Source organism: Bubalus kerabau, chromosome 21 (genome assembly GCF_029407905.1).
Source record: "Bubalus kerabau isolate K-KA32 ecotype Philippines breed swamp buffalo chromosome 21, PCC_UOA_SB_1v2, whole genome shotgun sequence".
In the NCBI taxonomy this organism is placed as follows: Eukaryota; Metazoa; Chordata; class Mammalia; order Artiodactyla; family Bovidae; genus Bubalus; species Bubalus kerabau.
This window is the reverse complement of record NC_073644.1, coordinates 46,574,452-46,596,342: the sequence shown is the minus strand read 5'-3', so window position 1 is coordinate 46,596,342 and position 21,891 is coordinate 46,574,452. Positions and strand designations below refer to the sequence as shown.

Sequence of the window (21,891 nt, the reverse complement as noted above, 5' to 3'; positions counted from 1 at the left end):
AGAGCGTGGGGCTCAGACCCAGGGACGTGCCTCAGCGAGGCAGAGGAGCAGGTGAGACACACAGTCTAGGTTCCAAAATTGTTTTCAGAAGGAAAAGTTTCTTAGAGCTGTTACTGTAAGGGTTTCTACTGTCATTAGCACTGCTGCCTCACAAATGACAGTGGCATTTTCTTTCTAACCTTAATTCATGCTAAATTTTAGCAAATACAAAATGAGAGAGATAATCAAGACACCTGAGTCAGGGCGCATGCCCACAGCCAACAACACAGGCAAAAAACCGATTCCACTGTGCTTGACCCTAAGTGCAATCAAAGAGTAGAACACGAGGAGCTTCCTCTATGCAGACACAGAGCAGACTGAGTAAGTTGACTCCTATGCAGGAGTAAGGAGAAAGCATGCTTTGTTCTCCTGCACTACACTGACTTAGAGACAAGAAGTCCTGTGACATTCCAAGTTCTGAAGGCGGAGAGGAAGTGGCACCCCCACAAGCAATCCCCCTAGAGATGCTGTCCACCTGCTGCAGACGCAGGCTGGTGGGGCCTGCAGACTCCCCCAAGCCTCACCGTGCAGCTGAGGGTGGAAGCAGACACTCTCTGCTCTTGGCTACAGACCAAGGGGAGGAAAGTGCACTGATATGATACCAGATCACCCTCAGTACCACAAAGAACAGACCAGCCATGGCAAAACCAAATGTGACAAGCAGGTCAGCTGCCTGTGAGCTGGCAGAGAGGCCAGGCCCAGCAAGCCCCCTTCAGCCCTTCCCCAGGGGACAGAGGAGGCGGGAAACACCCAGCACCTCTGAGGATGAACTCGCCTTTGGACACCTGAGCCTATGCTTCATGTGAAGGAGGTCCGGCCGTGCAGACAGCAGCAGGCACACAGCAAGCAGCAAGATGATGATGCAGACCGCACTCTTCATGTGAACCCCCAGAGCAGCTGTACACGGCAGGAATCATTCCCATTTCATGGACAGAGACACTAAGCCTTAAGGAGTTCAGCCACCTTCCATAAGCAAGAGCATGAACCCAGGTTCACGTGAAGCCAGAGCCCTCATCCTGCCCTTTGTCGTTCTGTCTCTAGACTCTCCCATCTTCTTAAAAGACAGCATGTTGTCAACAACCTCCCATTTTGGCTACAAGGGAACAAGCCTAGTTACACCTGAACAGTAGGGACCAACAGTTTGCCAACAGGATCTTAAGATTCCTCTGTTAGGATACAAAGTACTACAGCATATGTAAGACAGACAACAAGGTCCTCCTGTAGAACATAGAGACCTGTATTCAATATCCTGTGATAAACCAACATGGAGAAGAGGAGGAAAAAAATATATATATAACTGAATCACTATTGTACAGCAGAAATTAAGACAACATTGTAAATCAACTATCAGTTCAGTTCAGTCGCTCAGTCATGTCCGACTCTTTGCGACCTCATGAATCGCAGCACACCAGGCCTCCCTGTCCATCACCAACTCCCAGAGTTCACTCAGACTCACGTCCATGATGCCATCTATACTTCAATTTATACTTCATCTATACTTCAACTATACTTCAATTTAAAAAGAGATTCTTCTCTTAGCACAGACTCTCAGAGGTCTTTGGGCAATGCTGAGCCATTTATAGATGGAGAAGCTTCACTTGGCTTCTAAACAAAACTAAAGAGTTCATATTTTTAAAATGAAAAGATATTTGGAAATTGGCTTTAAACACCAGGAAATACTGAGGAGAAAGTGAGAGAGGCAGGGAGGAAGGGACCTGAGGCAGGGAAAAAGACCCCTGGCGAGGGTCAGTGCTGTGAAGCATCCTTGACCTCGACACACTTCCTTAGGCCCAGGAAACAGGACACAACGAAACACAGGATGCAACAAGCCACTCTCAGAGTCGCCCAGCCATGTCTCCAGGTGCCTTCTCTCTCCTTCCTCTTCACAAAAGCCACCAGATCAGTCAATGAACTTTGTACTTGGACCTCACCTTCTTCCAGCTCAAGAAATGCTCACAGCCTCAACCTGGGGCTTTACCTGAGAAACAACCCACTCCAGTACCAAACAGAAAAAATACACAATTACAACCTTTTTAAACCCCCAACAAACTTTTTTTTCCTATTTTCTTGTTTTAATTACATGCTTGAACACAGACTCTATATATCCTTCTTTATTTAAAATTATTTTAAAATAGTGGCTTAAAATTACTTCCAAAAATTCTCTAAAACCAGTATGAAGAATACTGTCAATAATTACTTCTTGGGATCAGTCAGTGCTTCTCAGATATGCAGCAGAAAGCCTCTCCCAAACAAAACACAGGCCGCTCAAAGTGGAAGGAACTTCTGACTCTCAGACATACCCTCTTTCTATCCTAAAAGAAAACATTGCCTTTGTGACAACACAAACCTCTTCTCTTAACCAAAAACAACATCTTTCCCACATCCCAGGGTCAGGGCCGCCTACCATTTGCAAACACACCACAGCTGAATGGCGCGAGGTGGGCAGGAAGGACTTACAGCTGAAGATGCCCGGAGGGGGGTGCTCTGTCACCAGGAGGCAGTTTTCTTCGTCACTGTTGTCCCCACAGTCGTTCTGCTGGTTACAGACCAGGGAACCCAGATACAAGCACTGCCCGCTGGTGCAGGTGAATTTGCACTCTGAAAAAGCACAACACAAAGCATGGAGTTGTCAATGCCAGCCTGAGGCTCCTCAGCTGCCGCTTCTCCGCCCCCGTCTGTATGCTGTGATGGTCTGGGAACCCATCTACCTAGAGAACCCAGGGAACCGAGCTCAGACAGGGCCCAGGAGCACTCAGGCCTGCCGGACCTCACTCACCCCCTACCTCTGACCCACATAATAATAGCACAGGTGCTTTCTTTACACAACATGCCCAGCAAGAGTCACAGTTATGGAGCTCTTTGCTTGAAAAAAATCCTTGTCAGTCTTCACTGCCACCAAGGAAGAAGGATCCAGTGCAGCAGCAGTGAAAAATGTGCTCTGAACAGTCCAAGGTACTCTGCCTCAGACTTCCAGTCCAAGTACCCTTCAGAGCAGCCTGAAAAAATTACCCAACTGTCATCAGAACACCATCAGGTATTTTAAAAGTCCTTCAGAACTGGAACTGGCAAATAGCACTATTTCTCTTCTACGTTCAAAAGCACTGAATGAAAGAATGTATGAATGCTTTTCTGTGTTTTCCTGTGTACAGAATGTGCAGAAGTGTTCTCATTAGCTTCTTAGAACTATCATAGAAGCATTCATGGAAGCAGGTAAGAATGCCTTAACATTCTCTGCAAACAAAAGGCATATCAATACATGCAAGGTATCAAATACATGGGAAACAGTCTGAAAGGATGCTCGCCAAAACACAAACAGTGACACTTCTGGGTGCTGGGATCATTGGTAATCTGTAGTTCCTTCTGACTTGTGTGTACCATTTTATAATCAGGAAAATATAAAGCCTATTTTAAAGTGAGAAAAATCTCTGAAACCAAATGTTCATAGAATTCTAAACCCACAATAATGAAGTACCTATAACATCATACAAACAGAAATCCAGACACACAGTTCCAGCCCCACTGTCTCAGTCACACTATGAGGCACGGAGCTCAGGGGGGCACCCCAAGGAAGAGCAGCAGTAAAAGCACAGACACCAGCTGGCAGTTCCTGCCTGAGGACCTGCTGCAGAGCGCTGGGGTGGAGAGGAGCGCAGATCCCGCAGAGCCACGGCCTGCAGTGCAGGAGTAATGTTGAGGGCCGGACGGCGTGCTGATGACCAGGCTGGTACTGTATCTATAGGCTTTAATAAGTAAATGTTAGTCACTCAGTCGTGCCCAACTCTTTGCGACCCCATGGACTGCAGCCCACCAGGCTCCTCTGTCCATGAGATTTTCCAGGCAAGGATACCGGAGTGGGTTGCCTTTTCCTTCTCCAGGGGATCTTCCCGACCCAGGGATCTAGGGCCTCTGCTAAGTCGCTTCAGTCGTGTCGACTCTGTGCGACCCCATAGATGGCAGCCCGCCAGGCTCAGCCATCCCTGGGATTCTCCAGGCAAGAACACCAGAGTGGGTTGCCATTTCCTTCTCCAGTGCATGAAAGTGAAAGGTGAAAGTGAAGTCGCTCAGTCTAGGGCCTCTAAAAAGGATCTAACTGCACAGCCCTGAGCATTTAACGCACATCCATCAAGACTAACCCTGCACACCCCACTCACAACAGCTCCACGGAGGAGCAATAAGAGTTCTGAACTGCCCACTAACATGTGTGCACGTCCCTGAGGACCACAACCAACCTGCAGGACCCACTAGATGGCTGCACAGGCGTTCACAGCACAAACCTGGGCCCCAACAGGGGAAACAGGGGTGAAAGTGCAGCGGTGACCCTCAGGTATTGTGACCACTGAGCCTCAGGACTCTTTCCCTCAAGCCACTCTTTCATTCATTCATTCAAGAGTCCTCACTACTCTGGCAAGGAGCGTGGCCACAGGTGCCAAGGATGAAACAGACAGTTCCGTCTACGAGTTTCTCCTTCAGCTCTTAAACTAAACACTGTGTTTTCCTCAGGCAAGAACAAGACTCTTAGCCTCTCAACTGCTTCCTGGTCAACGTGGTGTTGGGATTAAAGCAGTGACTCTGCATCCTCCTCTGATAGCCTAGGGCCCAGAGGATATGGGGTTTGGGGTCAATGAGTGTCCCCACAGGATTGCTAAGTCTGTGCGCAGGTAAGATTCCCTCGAGATTCCTCTGCAAGACAGCATCCTCCAGCTGAAAAATCTGAAAGCTACCTATTGCCTTACATTCTAAAAGTCCTTCCAATTCTTAGAAACCATAATTCAACAGTTTTAAAAAAGAAATGTTATTTGACACTCTACTTGAGCCCTTTGGTACTTCCGGTGCTCATTCTTCATTATTCTAATGATTATCCTAATGACAGGTGCTGAACTCTGGACAGGAATCACACTGATCACCAGTGGACACAGTGATCAATACACCGACTGGACACATTGATCCGAACTGGACACAGTGATCATTCTGGACACACTGATCATCAATACCCCCTCCACGGGATCCTTCGCAGCAGCATCACAAACATGCTGTAACCTCCGCGTCTTTAAAATACAATGCTCTGGGCCACTCTCGCATGTTTCCACTCCCAGGGCTCAGGCCTGTTTCTTCTCAGCAAATCTGGTCAGGCTTTGGCCCCATCACTGCACTCCAGGCCCTGGACGCCCTCCATGTCAACTCCAGGGCAGCACCTAGGCCATGTCTCGTCCACAGGGTCACAGAGTCAGATGAGACACAGTGACTGAACAAGACTGCATGTATGCTTCTGATAAACGTGGAAGTGGAGCAGCCGTAGAAGCATACTCAGGTCGCCTCCATGGTAAGCAGGTGCTGTCCAGTATTGATGCACAGTAGCACATGCAACTGAAACAAGTCCGGGTGCTGTCCACAGAGCTCTCTCCCAAACACTCTTCAGAGGAAAAACTGAAGGAAAACTCCCAGAGAAAAGTCTTAAAATCCCCAGCACCATGTGCTTTATTATCCTCCGTAGTGCATCAGACCACATTAAATTTATGGGCCACATGAAAGAGAAGGGGCCAACAGTCCTGGCCTAAAACTGCCATTAACAAACAGTCATTGTCTTTTATTGCTGAATCAGTGTCTGGGCTCCAAAGGTCAAGGACTCAAATCCGCCTTCAATCATCACACACTGATCTGAGCGCTGTCATCATCATAACTCACCTCATGGACCGTCCGCCTGGAGTACACGCACTTCACCCTGTGAGCCACCCTGCATGTCCCCTACCACTGCACCAGGGGGCCACACACAGAGGTCCCACAGTGAGCAGGGGCGGGTCTGAGCGCTGGGGAGAGTTAGGGTTACGCTCTGCCCCAGCCCATACCAGGCTCCCAGTCAAGGGCAGGCAGGAAGGCCGAATACGCTGGGACTCCAGAGTGGGCCGGTCCAGCACTACCGAGAGCAGGCTCCCTGGCATGGCTGGGACGGACAACAGACTAGTCCCTCAACATCCTGTCCTGTCTGGGTCCTACAGATGCCAGAGCCTCCGTCATCTCCAAGACAGAGAAAATGCCTTGCTGGGATTGGTCACATCACTCATGTCACCACTTAATCAAGATGGTTTACAGGCCACCATCATCTCAGAAAGCCACAAGACCTCAGCACCACTTCCCAGTCAAGACACCTGATCCTCATCAACTGGGGTCTCGAGGTCACCTGAGGGCTGGGGACTCAACAGGTGTCAGCAGTCAGGCGGGTGGTCTGAGTCCCAATCACACCACAGCATGAAACATGATGCACAACCAGACACAACTTTACCAGCTGCCATAAAGAAATAGAAAACTGGTGTCTTGAAAGCTATATAAGGATCATCACAAAACTTCACTCCGTCCAGGGGAAAGGATTAATAAGGGAGGAGCTGTCTCTCACACTAAGCGAACCATCCACTGCAGAGGACAGAGATGTCAGTGGGACAGGGTCCAGGAGCACAGGGTCCTCACACTCACCCTACCAGGTGGGCCAAGGCCAACAGGTCCCCAGTGAGACACCCACACACGTGCATACCGACACCCTCTCACTCGACATAATCTCCATGCCTGTGGTACTGACGTATGAGATGGAGAACAAGACTTGTGGCTGAGATTCAATTATGCCAGCACTGTCTTCAGAGAAGTGGTGATACCCTCTTGTGAGCTCACGGCCTCCATTCTCAGATCGCACATTCTCACCAAGGCTACTGGCCTGGTCACAAACTCCAGCTCTGCCGTCAACCAGCTGCACTGCACAGTCTCCTTCAGGCTCAGTTTCTTCACATATAAAATACCTGCTGTGAAGACTCAACAGATGCCGTACATGCAATGCTCAATACAGTGTCTGACTCGTGGCACATGCACAACCAAACGGAAGCTAACAACATACCTGATTTTTTTTTTCATATCTGATATTATAATCATTATCAGCACCTCAAAAAACAGACTGGGGATCATGGAAGTAACTTCTGGATTTCACCAGAGCAGATGTGAACTTTAAAACTTTTCCAAAGCTAAATGGGTAACAGGTAACAATCACAAAAAAACAGACAGACTGGGAGCCACAGTTATAATGTCCACATGATCTCCACAGGGGCCCCTCTGCATCAGGATTGGCACGTCTGTCCCCCATGAATGAGGGTGCCATGTCACAGCTACTTTTATATCAAACAAAAGTATGTCTTCAACAGGTTTCTCTCAAAACTATATTTTTCTTTCATTACGTTTATAACCCACATATTAATGATTTCCATTCTTTGCATGCATTTCTAAAATATTACAATTGAAATGCACATTAAAACAGTTCCTGAATTTGTATGCATGCAGGCTTAGTTGCTACAGTCAAGTCCAACTCTTTGCAACCCAATGGACTGTAGCCTGCCAGGCTCCTCTGTCCATGGGATTCCCAGGCAAGAATACTAGAGTGGGTTGTCATGCCCTTCTCCAGGCCTGAATTTGTATAATTACTTTTTAAAAATCTAAACGCAAATTTAAAATAACAACTAAACATAGTTTGGGGAAAGAAAGTTTTATAGAGCAATAGTTCCTGTGGACCATGCTCTGACAGCTGACTCACACTGTGAACATCTCCACATCTGGCACAGTGGACGCTCGAGGTGAGCAGTCCAGGCCAGAGAGGGTTCCAAGGCTGAGCCCAGATCCGAGGTCACAGGTCACTGCACCCCATGCCCTCAGACTTCTAGACACAGCATTAGGAGCACAGCAAATGGCACAGATGTAAAGTGACAGCAAAGCTGCTTGAGACACAGCATGCACCTTTGACAAGAAGGGTCAAGTTCACAGTGCAAAATCACACATCTGAAATGTTCAAGAAAGGATTCCAGTTTCCAAAGCGTGTCTTGGCCCTACAGCATACTGATCAAGAAATAACAGAATTTGAAATCTCTGGCTTTTTAGTAAAATATACTTAAAAGAGGAAGTAAAAGTCATTTCCCAGGCCACACTAACCATGGGGGTGGGGGCTGGGACCATGACATTGAGATTTATCATAAGAAATATATATTTGGTCTCAGTCACAAATCACAAAAGCTCTGATTCAGGGCTCCTAAAACCCTTGGAATTTCCTAAATGGTAAGAGCCATGAAGGTGTCTTTTGTTATTCATGCCAAGGCCCTGGTTAATGAGGTGACTTTGGGAAGCCCCTAAGGATAGGACTGGTTGCCAGGGGAACCACCCACAGGATCAGAAGGCTGGCACTTTCAGCCCCACCCTCAGGCCTCTGTTGGAGGAGAAGGGCTGGAGACTGAGCCTATCCCAATGGCCAGTGAGCTCACCACTCCTGCCAGGATGATGAGACCTCCATAACACCCCAGAGTACAGAGTCAGAGGGCTTCCAGGCTGGTGATCATGGGAGGTCTGGGGAAGGTGGTGCCTGAGAGGATGTCAGGCTCCACACCCTTTCCTTACACCACTGTGCCCTGGCCTTTCTTGACCAGTAACATTATTACTCAACTGCATTCCTGAGTTCTGTGAGCCACTCCAGGAAGTCTACCAAATCTCAGGAGGGACCACAAGAACCTCCAATTGATCAGCCAGTTGGTCAGAAGCACAGGGGTGACCACCTGGACTTGGGACTCGTGTCCGAAGAAGGCAGTGCCTCCGGGTCTGGGCCACTTCAGGCATAAAGGGTCAAAACCGACAAAGCTGCAGGACATCAAGCTGTCGCAGTTGCCTGGTGCAGGAAACATCCACATGGCTAGTGGCCAGTGCTGTGTGTAGACACAGAAAACAGAAGAGTTTTTTGCTTTACCAACAAAAACCCTGGCACATAGCCTGCATGTGGCTCTGAAGCTGGCCAGTCTCTTTCACCAAGATGGTCCCTGTCCTCCTCCCAGCCCCTGCCATTCTCCCTTCATCCTGGGACCTATACGCAACAGGAAAAACCCATCTTAAGGCCACAGACTTCCCATGCCTTTCTTGTAGAAATGAAACCTGTGAGGACCAGTCTGAAGTCTGTTGTTTACACTTCAGGTCCTACAAAGACACAACCATGAGGTTTCTACAAAGACACCCTCCAACCAAAGACAACTACTGAACTTTGGGACCCAGAGGTACAGAGTCATCAAATCACACAGGTGACCATCATATTAATTCCTGACTTCACATAGAAACTGAGGCCCAGAGAAGTTAGGAAACTCACCCAAGGTCACACAACTAAATAAGGAAAGAAATAGTAACATACCCCCTCATCGACCTCTGGTATCAAAGCAAATGGCCAGGGGTTTAGTATCTGTCCTCAGATGCACTCTTTTAATATTATAAAGCAGTAAAATTAAACTATACTGGACACATACAAATAATTATTCCTTTTTATCACAAAGGAACAGTTATTTTGGGTTCATTATCTTGATATTTTCGTTTTTACTTAAAAAAAAAAGAAAAATTGTAAGATATGGATAAGTAAATCTAAGAAAGGAAACCTCATTATGTATTGCTATCACCCGGAGGTAGCCACCAGTAACATTTTGGTGCACATCCACCTATACTGTCTTTGTTCTTTGAGTATAAAAATTAAAGGATCGCCTTCTTCCTATTGCTTTATGACCTACTTTTTTCACTTAAAAATACAAGCATTTCTCCAGAACGTGAAACACTAAAACATCCTTTGTAGTAGCTACAGGGAATTTCATCACAATGATATATCATAGTTACTTAACCATGTGTTATTCTGGGACTGGTTTACTCTACCTTTTTTTTTCTTTTTGCCATGCCACAAGGCTTGTGAGATATTATTTCCCCAACCAGTGATTGAACCCAGGCCCTTGGCAGTGACATCATGGAGTCCTAACCATTGGAACTACCAGAGACTTCCTCATCATATTTTAATATTGCTATATTTCTAAATTTAAATTCTGCCACCAGAGTCAGCAATTCCCTTTAGTCTCCAGTCATCTGCAAATTTGATAAGCATGTTTTTTTAATCACTTTTCCCCAAGTGCTTGACAAGAAAGCCTGGGGACACAGCCATTAGAGTCCCTACCTGGCTGATGCTATTCATTCATTGACATGCTTTGGGATCACCAAATAGAAACTCAAGTTATTCAAGGGTCTTCCAGTCATGACAAATATTCAGTGTTTCCTTCATTCACTATATATACTAAATGTATTATAAGCAGCACTGACAAAGGAGCTATAAAAATATCTGCAAAGAGTTAGGAATACTAACATAAATGAGAACTTTTATGACTCCTGTTCACAAAAAAGTACCTAGATTTGGCATTCCAAAAATTGTGTTTTTCACTTAAAAATCAAAAAGGCTTTAAAATATTTCATAAATTTCTTTTTAATTAGAAAAAAAATCCCTGCAATGCCAGAAACTGTTTGGGAAACACATTGAGATTGTTAAAATTGTTTAAGTCACTAGAGATAAAAATCTTTTAATTCAAGATTTAGCTACTGGGCAACTTCCACTGCCAAGCCATGAGCTTCTGGAAACAGATGTTCATATGAAAGCATGAATTCATGCCACAGCAGCAAGTCCTGGAACCAGGGCAGTAGCTTGTCGGTTCTGACCTTGTCTGCCTGGAGCGGCCTGGACCCGCGACACTGCCCCTTCAGACACAAGTCCCAAGTCCAGGTGGTCACCTGTGCTTCTGACTACCCAGCGATCAATTGGAGGACGGGTTTCCGTGCTAGGCTTGGCAGCTGAGGAGGGTTCTGGAGAGCTGAGCTGCACATGCTCCTCTGAAGCAGCCACCACACTCGTCTTCCTGGGCCCTGATCAGCCAGGGGCCCTCCCCAACCTGGGACTCCAGGAGGGGGCTCCTGTGTTTCACATGCTCAGCTGCTCCAGCTGTGCTTCTCCTGTGAGAGCTGCACGTGGCCTTGTTGGCTGTCAAACCAGCAAAGGGAGCAGGGCTGGCCCTGGTGAGCGTCCACGAGCAGGGAGGGCAGCGGGGGCCGAGCCTCAAGCTCTCTCCAGGCACCTGACACCCCAACCTGCCTGCTATACACAACCGGGAAACCAACAAACTCGTGGGACTCTCAGAGTGAGAAACACAGTCACTTCTTATAATTTTCCCACCATCCCTCCCTTAATAGAAAAAAACCTCTTTTATGTAAAACTGTTTTCCCTGGATTCCATGACGTTCTTCAGCTTCAAGTGCCCCATTTTATAAATGAGGAGTCAAAGGCCCATAAGAATTAGTGGCTTCCTGGGATGTTAAGTGATTCAGACAAAGAACCAAGACCCAACTCAAAAGCCCCTGATCATGCCCTGGATCTGTGTACCATCCAGACAGAGCGGTTCCCTTCAAGGGGTGCAGACCAGACGAGGCAGAGAGGGGCACGTCCAAAAGTCCTTACAGGAGCAGGTCAGCGCTCAGAGTTGCCACCCACTACCACCTGCATGGGGGTGAGGCTCAGAGGGAGAACATACACATCGGCCATGATTGTTCCCTCCGAGTCCCCCAGCTCTGGGCAGACAGACCCCCTGACATATGCACCGCAAGGGATGGATTTTTTTCAGGGGCAGTGGCTCGTGGGACACTGTGTGCCCTACGACTCAACAAAGCAGAATCACAAAATGTCTGATGGTGTTTCAAATTCCTCACTACAGAAAAGGATAAAACACCATAGTTTTGCCAAAATCATTCCCCACGGCAGCCTGAGCCCCAAGACACTGTAGGGCTTCAGCTCCTAAATGCAGACACACATTCAGCTCCTAGAACTGCTCAGCGTCTCGTTACCTACTAAGAGTGAAATAACATGCTCAGCTCAGCATAGAGGATTCTCACCTGTGAAAGCATTCGTGGCCTGAGAGCCAGCTTCCTGCATACTGCTCCCCAGCAGGCCTGGCTCCAGCTCCTCAGCTGTCCTGTCCCCAGGAACGTCCAGGAGGCCTCAGGTCACCTCCATCTCAGCTTGCTTGAGGCCATCTGCTGCTGTCTGGCTTCTGGGAGCATCTGACGCTGACCAGCCTGGCTCCCAGCCTGAGAGCAGGTGGTACCTGACACGGCACCCAGTCCAGCAGCACATACGCTGGGGGCACTGGTCACGTCAGCTGTCCAGTCAAAGAATGGAGGCCATGGTGGACCCAGGAGCCAGGAAGCTGTCCCATGGACACCAGCCTTCCCACATCAGAGGGAGGGCCTGACAGCCAGCATTCTCCAGAGGTCTCAGCTGCTCCAGGCAGGGAGGCTCAGGAAGGTCTGATCTGCAGCTCTCTGTGCTTTGCCTCTCCCCTTGCTGAAATTAAAAAGAAAGAGATCACCTTCCTGATGATCTGTAAAACCTGAATTCAGTAGACCACAGAGGCCAAGAAAGAAACGAAGACACCCCCAGAGCTATGCCTGAAACCACACTGCGGGTATGGTGGGGCAACCTCTCCTGCTGCTCTGTGAGGGGCCGGATGAGGGTGTCCTGTCCCCGGAACAAGACGCTGCCAGAGGCTCCGAGCAGCTCCAAGAACAGTGACAAAGGTCACATGCATCCAACACAGACACCTGGAGGAGAAACCCATTTCCTCAGCAGCTTCCCGAGGTCTTGGAAGTGGATCTGAGGTCCACACCCACTGCTGCCGGCACACCAGGAGGGACGGGGGTTGAGCTGCTTCAAAAAGTGACCCCCGAAGGGCAGGGGGTGGGGGGGAACAAAGGCCAGTGATAAATTTCTTGAAAGAATATGAAGGAAAAGCAAATTTAACCTATAAACTGTTTCATATATACTACATAGAACATGATAATAAAAGTACTTTATAAGTACTTATCAGCTATTTTAATGCTGTTAAACTATAGCAACATCAACAACAAGAATGTTAGAAGCCCAAAGGACCAGACTTTTAAAACAGAATCCCAAATATGAATCTCTGGTATTGGAGAAAAGGAACCTTTTTTTCCATTATTATCACTTCATGCTAATCAATTTATAGTCAATTTTTAGAAAATATCACTTTATTCCTTTTTCAAACTAGAGAAAAGAAAAAAATTTAAGCAAACAGCACATAACAGAAAGAAGCCCTCTGTTAAAATCCTCCTGCTATAAACATAAGGTAATAAACATACAGACGAACCGGAAGGAAGGCTTTATGTATTAACGAAGCACCTTAATTATATTACAAAAGAAATTCAACTGCATTGCCCTCATGTACTTGCAGTAATAATCTCAGTTAATGAAGTGCAGCCCAGTAGGAGCCCTTAAATTTAATGAATAGGTAAAAAATTTAATTCAAAATCATTTATGTAATTGGTGGGTCTGAAGTGCTTGAAAAATGTGAGAAAATGTTCTTTCTCTGAATTTAAACATTCCATACCAAATGACTAATACCCACAGTTATCAGCATCCCACAGGCCAACACCAGCGTCTAAAGTGCCATGTGCCCTCGAGCCATCCACCTCAGGGAACAGAACTGCCAGATAAACAGAAAAGTCCACCTGCCCTACAACCCTGATAACCTTTTCTCTGGTCTAGGATGCTTTCAATGCACAGGAATACCAGACTGTATTTGTTCTCTTTCCCTGATCTCAAAGAGAAACACAAGTGCAGTAAGGCTTTTGCTGTTTTAATGAGGAGTTTTGTTTAATTATCTTGTTTTGTTACAAAAAGCATGCTACCTCAATTAAAAAAAAAAAACACACACACAACAACCACCAAAGGATTTTTTGGCTATAGGAAAGACTGAGGCTGGTGTGGACTGAAACAGAAGAAACAACACACTCTTCCTTTCTTTTCTCTTCCTGTCTGTCACAATCACTAATGCTTAACTTTGCTTCTTCAAAAAAGAGAGATGGAGACAGGTGCGTAACAACTCCCTGAGGTCTTGGGCATAGATGGTCTTGGCCTGGATGTTTAGGGAATGACATGTGTGATTCCCAACACAGGCTGAAGGGACAGCATTTATTTTGATTATCTTGACTGACTGATGACAAGCATATTCCTACATACATTTGAAGTCTCCTTACAAGCATTTTCAAGCAAAAATGGAACTGTTAAGTGCCATAACAGTTTTCTTCCTAACCACTAACACAGAAAAGATGCCCTTTCTAAAAACACACAGAAAGAGGGGTGGGTCTCCACTGGGCTGAGAAACGAGGCGGGGGTGACTGGGACCCAGAGTCAGCAGAGGCACCACATGTCCATTTTCACAATTCAGTAACCAGTCAATAATCAGGAAAAAGCTGCAGAAGCTGAACACATCTCAGTCCTGCCTGCCTCCCACCATTACAGGCCCTACTTACCTTCTGGTCTCAGAGGTGGCCCCTCGCCCACCCCTGGGGCTACATGCAGACAGAGCCAGGTGATCTGGCTCAGGGCCCTAGAAGAGCTGCGGGGTGCTCACAGTTCAGCCATCCCTCCATGGGGCAGCAAGCTCCATAGGGGTGTTTCCCTTGGGCACCTAAGGCGCTGCCTGGCAGGCATCAGTAGGATGAGCCTATTAACAATGGAGGAGTGGGCCGAGGCCGCTGGTCTACTGGACAGGTGAGTGGACCAAGGCGACTGGTGCTGGGAGGAGGAGTAGAGAGGCTCGGCTGACCCTACAAACCAGCCTGCCGCCCCGAGAGGAGCTGACAGCATCCAGGCTGAGAGGCTGTTCTCCTCTGGCTCTCATCTCTGAAGGGGCAGGGCCTGTGTGACCACCCCACGGTCACTACATAGCAAAGCACCCACACAGGCCCATGGAGCTCACTGCTCTGAAACTTCTCGAACCACAGGGACGACTCTAACCCCACAGAGGCCACAGACTCTGCCCTGAAATGAGTGCTCAGGAGTTGGGATCAGCACCTGGTCTCTGACCCTTCCAACCACTGTTTTTCCCATACTACTTCCGAGTCTCAGGTCACTCCAACACCCTGGTAACACTCAAATCAGGAAAACCTGGAGGGAAGAGGAAGAATAGAGAGAGAAAGAGGCAACTTACCCAGGATGCAAGGTCACAGAGTAACCTGGACTCATTCAAGAGCCCCCTCTATACAAGCACACTACCATCACCCTGTCATGGACACACTCACACACACATGTGCTGTTTACACCAAGAACATGGGCAGGACTAACCAGGAAATAAATCAATTCAACATTACACTTGAAATATATGGTTAAGTCCCTCCCATAACAGAGCAACAGTTACTAAGGAAATAGAGCACACAAGATGGAAAAACACTCCCACAGGAAGAGACATTTTTTAAAACGTGAACACCCACAAAACCTAACTAAGCTGCAGAATATGTTTACCACTTGTTCACAAAAATTCATATGAAATGCAGTGTCCCTAGAATCACTGAGGAGAGAAAAGAACTGCATTCCACAGACAAACCCTATCCTGAAAGCTCAATTGCAGAGACACGAGGTTTAGGCAACACAAGGTCACACACTGGGCACAGAGGCCAAAGTCAACAGAGAAGTCAAATCTCCTTTTCTAAAAACCTAGCAACATGAGTGCAAGCGCAGTGCATCAAGGATCAGCACCTCAGTTTCGTTTCTGATTTCCACACACCATGGACTGCTGGCCTCTTGGGCGTGCCGGTTACCTGGGTGACGGCCAGACAGACCAGCCCCAGGCTCTGGGTTGAAGAGGCCCCGCCTGAGGCCCCACACTGCTTGACCCTCAGAGTAAGGAGCACCAAGGGGTGAAGGGATGGTCCCACCCTCGACAAATCAAAGCACTGTAGCAGTGCGCCACACTGCTTACCAGAGGGAAAAAAAACTCAACTACCTACTGGTTGGCTTCCCTCATGGCTCAGCTGATAAAAAATGCACCTGCAATGCGGGAGACCTGGGTTCGATCCCTGGGTTGGGAAGATGCCCTGGAGAAGGGAAAGGCTACCCACTCCAGTATTCTGGCCTGGAGAATTCCATGGACCGTACAGTTGCAAAGAGTTGCAGCCATGTCTCTGGTCAAGGGAGATAGGACAGATGTGCACAAAAAGGACACAGCAAACGGGCCCAGAAAATCTGCATAGAAACCAAGTCTGAGACAAAGGGCTGTCTGCAAAGGGTTGCAAAGTCAGATGCAACTTTTACTTCACTCACTGGCTTGTTCATCGAAGGTCAAAATGGCAAAGGACTCTGAGTGAGACAGAGGTGAGAAAAAGAGGGACAAGAAACCTGAGGGTCTGCTTCTGGCCCAAGCCTGAAGCCCTCCACCCCACAGACAGACATGCAGACCTGGGCAGTGCCCGTCCATCTAGGACTTGCTCACAGGAGCCACCAGCCTGCCCTGGGTCAGGTTCAGCCAGGCTACAGCATCCTTGCACACCAGGAAGCGGCAGAGCTAAAGGTCCCTTCTGATCCAAGCAGGCCCCAGCGGCCATGTCTCTGGTCAAGGGAGATAGGACATATGTGCACAAAAAGGACACAGCAAACGGGCCCAGAAAATCTGCATAGAAACCAAGTCTGAGACAAAGGGCTGTCTGCATGACAGTACAGCTCTTTCTCACTGTTCTTCATCTCTGGAATTTGAGTGTACGACAATCTGCAGCTGTTATAACACAACCTCAAAGCCATCGAGCTCTGGGCAGCTCGATGGGCTCCAAGTAGTCAGAGGTAAAACATGCTTCAAATATGCACATAAGATGCAAACAAGGAAGGAGGCAATTCCATTAGACCATCCTTTAAAATGTCACCTCAGCAAATCCAAACACTTGATAAAACCTAAAGGACCTCCTTATTGCCAAATTCAGACTTAAATTGAAGAAAGTGGGGAAAACCACTAGACCATTCAGGTATGACCTAAATCAAATCCCTTATGACTATACAGTGGAAGTGAGAAATAGATTTAAGGGACTAGATCTGATAGACACAGAGTGCCTGATGAACTATGGAATGAGGTTCATGACATTGTATAGGACACAGGAATCAAGACCATCGGCAAGAAAAAGAAATGCAAAAAAGCAAAATGGCTGTCTAGAGAGGCCTTACAAATAGCTGTGAAAAGAAGAGAAGCGAAGAGCAAAGGAGAAAAGGAAAGATATAAGCATCTGAATGCAGAGTTCCAAAGAATAGCAAGGAGAGATAAGAAAGCCTTCCTCAGTGATCAATGCAAAGAAATAGAGGAAAACAACAGAATGGGAAAGACTAGGGATCTCTTCAAGAAAATCAGAGATACCAAGGGGACATTTCATGCAAAGATGGGCTTGATAAAGGACAGAAATGGTATGGACCTAACAGAAGCAGAAGATACTAAGAAGAGGTGGCAAGAATACACAGAAGAACTGTACAAAAAAGATCTTCACGACCCAGATAATCATGATGGTGTGATCACTGACCTAGAGCCAGACATCCTGGAATGTGAAGTCAAAGGGGCCTTAGAAAGCATCACTACGAACAAAGCTAGTGGAGGTGATGGAATTCCAGTTGAGCTATTTCAAATCCTGAAAGATGATGCTGTGAAAGTGCTACACTCAATATGCCAGCAAATTTGGAAAACTCAGCAGCGGCCACAGGACTGGAAAAGGTCAGTTTTCATTCCAATCCCAAAGAAAGGCAATGCCAAAGAATGCTCAAACTACTGCACAATTGCACTCATCTCACACGCTAGTAAAGTAATGCTCAAAATTCTCCAAGCCAGGCTTCAGCAATACGTGAACCATGAAATTCCAGATGTTCAAGCTGGTTTTAGGAAAGGCAGAGGAGCCAGAGATCAAATTGCCAACATCTGCTGGATCATCGAAAAAGCAAAAGAGTTCCAGAAAACATCTATTTCTGCTTTATTGACTATGCCAAAGCCTTTGACTGTGTGGATCACAATAAACTGTGGAAAATTCTGAAAGAGATGGGAATACCAGACCATCTCACCTGCCTCTTGAGAAATCTGTTTGCAGGTCAGGAAGCAACAGTTAGAACTGGACATGGAACAACAGACTGGTTCCAAATAGGAAAAGGAGTACATCAAGGCTGTATATTGTCACCTTGCTCATTTAACTTATATGCAGAGTACATCACGAGAAATGCTGGGCTGGAGGAAGCACAAGCTGGAATCAAGATTGCTGGGAGAAATATCAATAACCTCAGATATGCATATGACACCACCCTTATGGCAGAAAAGTGAAAAAGAACTAAAGAGCCTCTTGATGAAAGTGAAAGAGGAGAGTGAAAAAGTTGGCTTAAAGCTCAACATTCAGAAAACGAAGATCATGGCATCTGGTCCCATCACTTCATGGCAAATAGATGGGGAAACAGTGGAAACAGTGGCTGACTTTATTTTTTTGGACTCTAAAATCACTGCAGATGTTGACTGCAGCCATGCAATTAAAAGACGCTTACTCCTTGGAAGGAAAGTTATGACCAACCTAGACAGCATATTCAGAAGCACAGACATTACTTTGCCAACAAAGGTCCGTCTAGTCAAGGCTATGGTTTTTCCAGTGGTCATGTATGGATGTGAGAGTTGGACTGTGAAGAAAGCTGAGCGCCGAAGAATTGATGGTTTTGAACTGTGGTGGTGGAGAAGACTCTTGAGAGTCCCTTGGACTGCAAGGCGATCCAACCAGTCCATTCTAAAGGAGATCAATCCTGGGTGTTCATTGGAAGGACTGATGTTGAAACTGAAACTCCAATACTTTGGCCACCTGACGTGAAGACCTGACTCATTGGAAAAGACCCTGATGCTGGGAAAGATTGAAGGCAGGAGGAGAAGGGGACGACAGAGGATGAGATGGTTGGATGGCATCACCAACTCAATGGATATGGGTTTGGGTAGACTCCAGCAGTTGGTGATGGACAGGGCAGCCTGGCGTTCCGCAGTTCACGAGCTAGCAAAGAGTCGGACACGGCTGAGCGGCTGAACTGAAAGGACCTATAGCCTGAGCTCTACACAAACCAAGCTGGAGAACACTTCCCAGATACTTAAGCAGGAAAACTGTCCCTAATAAGTCAGCACAGATATCACCACCTGTTCATATCATCTTAGAGCAGGGGTTGGGGGGGGGGGCGGGGGGTGCCCATATGTTTCCGTCTTCCCTTCATTCCAGGGAGGAGGACAAGGAGGCCCAGGAGGATAGCACACACTCAGGGGATGCGGGACGAGGACACAGCCAGACCAGAACTGGCTGTCAGTCTTGACTTGAGCTCCAGGTTCTCCCATAGACACAAACCAGCCAAAGGAAGAGGTTGAGGAGGGGCACAGTGCACACATGAACTTCCCGCCTGGGGGGGGTCAAGGGATCCTGAGACAATCGCCACTGTCCCAGGCCCAGCTCAGGCCATGCCCACGACACCAACATGCCCAAAGGGGAAGGTGCAGAAGGGCCAGGGCCTTGGTGCAGAGCCAGAGTCCTTAGGTGCACATACTCTGACCGAAGGGCCCCTGATCTAGGCTGAGCGTGTCAGGTCACCTCAAGAGTAGATGCCAGCCAAAGTCACCTCTCCCAGCCTGGAGTGAGGGGGCAGGCCAGCTCCTCAGCTAGCACTCTCCCTCACCCCTTTTCCACAGATAAAATCAGCTTACAATGGGCATGGTAGGGCCACGAAAAGGGGGCCCCGCAGGAGTAACGAGTGTGAGAAGCAAGGGAAGGCGGCTGGGAGCAGAAGAGAACAATGGGTCACGGAGCCCACCATCCACACATACTCCCACACCCCTGTCACCCGTCACAGCCACTGGGCCAACGCCTGCACGCCCATGCCTCCCTCATGACCTCCTCACACTCTGGCCTACAGAACACCTCACAGGCTGCATCTTCTCGTTCAGTAACTTGTAGGGTCCTGACTTGCACGGCATTGTTTTAGGTGCAGGGGAGACAGCAGTGAGCAAAAGAAACCCAGTTCCCGTCCCCATGGCACCTGTACCTATCTCTGTGGAGGTGTTTCTAATGGAAACTTTTCTTGCTCATCTTTGCAGTCATAGCACTGACTATGCGGACTAGCATACAGCAGGTACCCAATAAATGCTGGTTCTACTGCACTGATCACATTGGGTCTTCGGTCAGTCACCCACTTGTCACTCTAATCCCTCTGCCCTGCCTCAGCTGCACAAAGCGCCAACAGCCTAGGACCCAAGGAGGCTCTGGCCACAAGGTATGCACACCAAGAGGGTGCTCCTCGTGGAGGGTCAGTCTGGACATCTGGAGCACAGGCAGGGCCAACCTCCACTCAAAACACACTGGAAGGACAGCTGTCCATACAGACAGGCCAGAGGGCAAAAGGCCAGGCTCTGAGGCAGCCGGCCCGGGATTTACCCTGGTCTAGGCCTCCTGCAGCTCTGCCGTTACTTAACCCTGAGCCTCAGCTTCCTCATCTGTCAAGTAGATGGCACCACCCTCAGAGAACTGCTGCTCATTTAATAAGAAGCCACGTATAAAACACACCACCAGTCAATGCTAAAGAAACAGTGCAGGACTTCCCTGGTGGCCCAGTGCCTTTGACTCCATGCTCCCAACGCAGGGGGCCCAGGTTCGATCCCTGGTCAGGGAACCAGATCCCACAGGCTGCAACTAAAAGATCTCACATGCCACAACAATGAACGAAGATCCCACGTGCCACAACTAAGACCCGGACAGCCAAAGACTTTTTTTTTTTTTTTTTTAATGACAAAAAAGGAAACTTGCCTTTAAAAGGCAGAGCCAGCCATTACAGAAACACTGAGAGAGTTTCCTGGCTCCCTGGAAGGCTGGATGGGACAGTGCACCTGTCCTGAAGAGCAGCTGCTGAAGGGGCAGAGAATTCAGGGAAAGGCTGCATGGTATCTGACTAATGGGACTACACAACCCATTGCCGTGCACCTAGAGGCCTCTGGCCAAGCAAACAGGGCTCATCAGACCCAGTTTCCCCTGCCTTGGTAACAAAGGCCAGCGTGTGTGCCATCACACCAGAAGCAAATGAGTGTTATCCACGAGGGAAGCACCACTGCAGGTACAGTGAATCCCATCAAGCGTCCCCAGCAGGGGAGACAGACCTCCTGTAACACAGGACCAGCCTTCCCACCACCCAGGGGTGGGCAGTGCTGTCCTGCAGCAGCTGGACCGGTGTGCCTACCGTTGCTGAGTTTCCAAGGCTTCAGAGCATGCACCACACCACAGAAACCACTGCGTCCGCAACAGTGCACTCAGCCCGCTTCAGTGCTCACAGCACTGAGTGAAGCTGCCTGTCTTATGCGGCCCCCGTCAGATCTGGACAAGAGAATTCTAGGAATCCAACCAAGAAAACCACAGGGCTCTGGCAGCAGGAGGAAACTGTAAGCACCGAGTCTGGAGCCTGAGGTCACTGCCCCTGCTCCCAACACTTGCCACAGCGGGCCAGGGTCTGGCGGCCCCAGGACTGAGGGCCCCCCATTGCACTGATACTGAAGGGCGACCTTCTCCACCCTGAAAGAAGCGTCTTCTTTCCCTCTAAAACCAGCCCTTTTCTATTCCCTTCTTCCCCAGAGCCTCTTCCTCCAGATGGCAGCCCTCCTGAGGGGACGGGAGGGTCACAGCAGCATCGTCATCCCCCCACCCGCTCCGCGTGCTCTGGCAGCGAGAAGGAGGCGGCTTGATCGCGCTCCTCACAGGAGGGCAAGCGCTACTGCTTTTTACCCAAACAGCTTCTAGGCTGGTGTTCCCCCAAATATCCCAAGAGGAAGCATGAAATCATTAAAACTAAATTTTGTCTGTTTTGACTGAAAAATTGAATATACCGATAAATACATTGGAAATACAAAAATAACTGTAAGTAAATATGCAAGACTAATGTCAAAGAGCAAGGAGCTGCCTGTTCATTTGGGTCGGAGTCAGCGGCCACGACAGAGGATGAAGGTGGGGTTCACCCGGCTTTGGCTTTGACACAGCCACTCACGCATGGAGGTGCTGTGTTCAGAGGAGTAAGCATGGCTCTGGGGTCAAACAGACGGGGCTCAGAATAAGCATTCTGCTGAACACCCACCGCTCCCCCGATCAGGCCACACAACCTCTCTGAGCCTCAGTTACCTCATCTATTAAG

The 21,891-nt window shown here is 48.2% G+C and overlaps 1 protein-coding gene across 9 annotated transcripts in view; it reads right to left on the bottom strand.

Annotated features, from left to right (window-relative positions):
- The window catches only part of LDLRAD4 (low density lipoprotein receptor class A domain containing 4), a 165,518-nt gene that overhangs the window by 51,283 nt on the left and 92,344 nt on the right, over positions 1-21,891 (bottom strand). For 6 of the 9 annotated variants that reach the window (XM_055559138.1, XM_055559139.1, XM_055559142.1 and 3 more), the window contains 2 exons: positions 11,784-12,234; positions 2,497-2,637 (listed from right to left, as the gene is read on the bottom strand). In XM_055559138.1, coding sequence (XP_055415113.1) covers positions 2,497-2,637; positions 11,784-11,823 — 181 coding nt within the window. In that variant the 5' untranslated portion in view covers positions 11,824-12,234. The remainder of the gene's footprint in view (positions 1-2,496; positions 2,638-11,783; positions 12,235-21,891) is intronic. The other 3 variants (XM_055559145.1, XM_055559146.1, XM_055559144.1) reach the window with 2 other exon arrangements.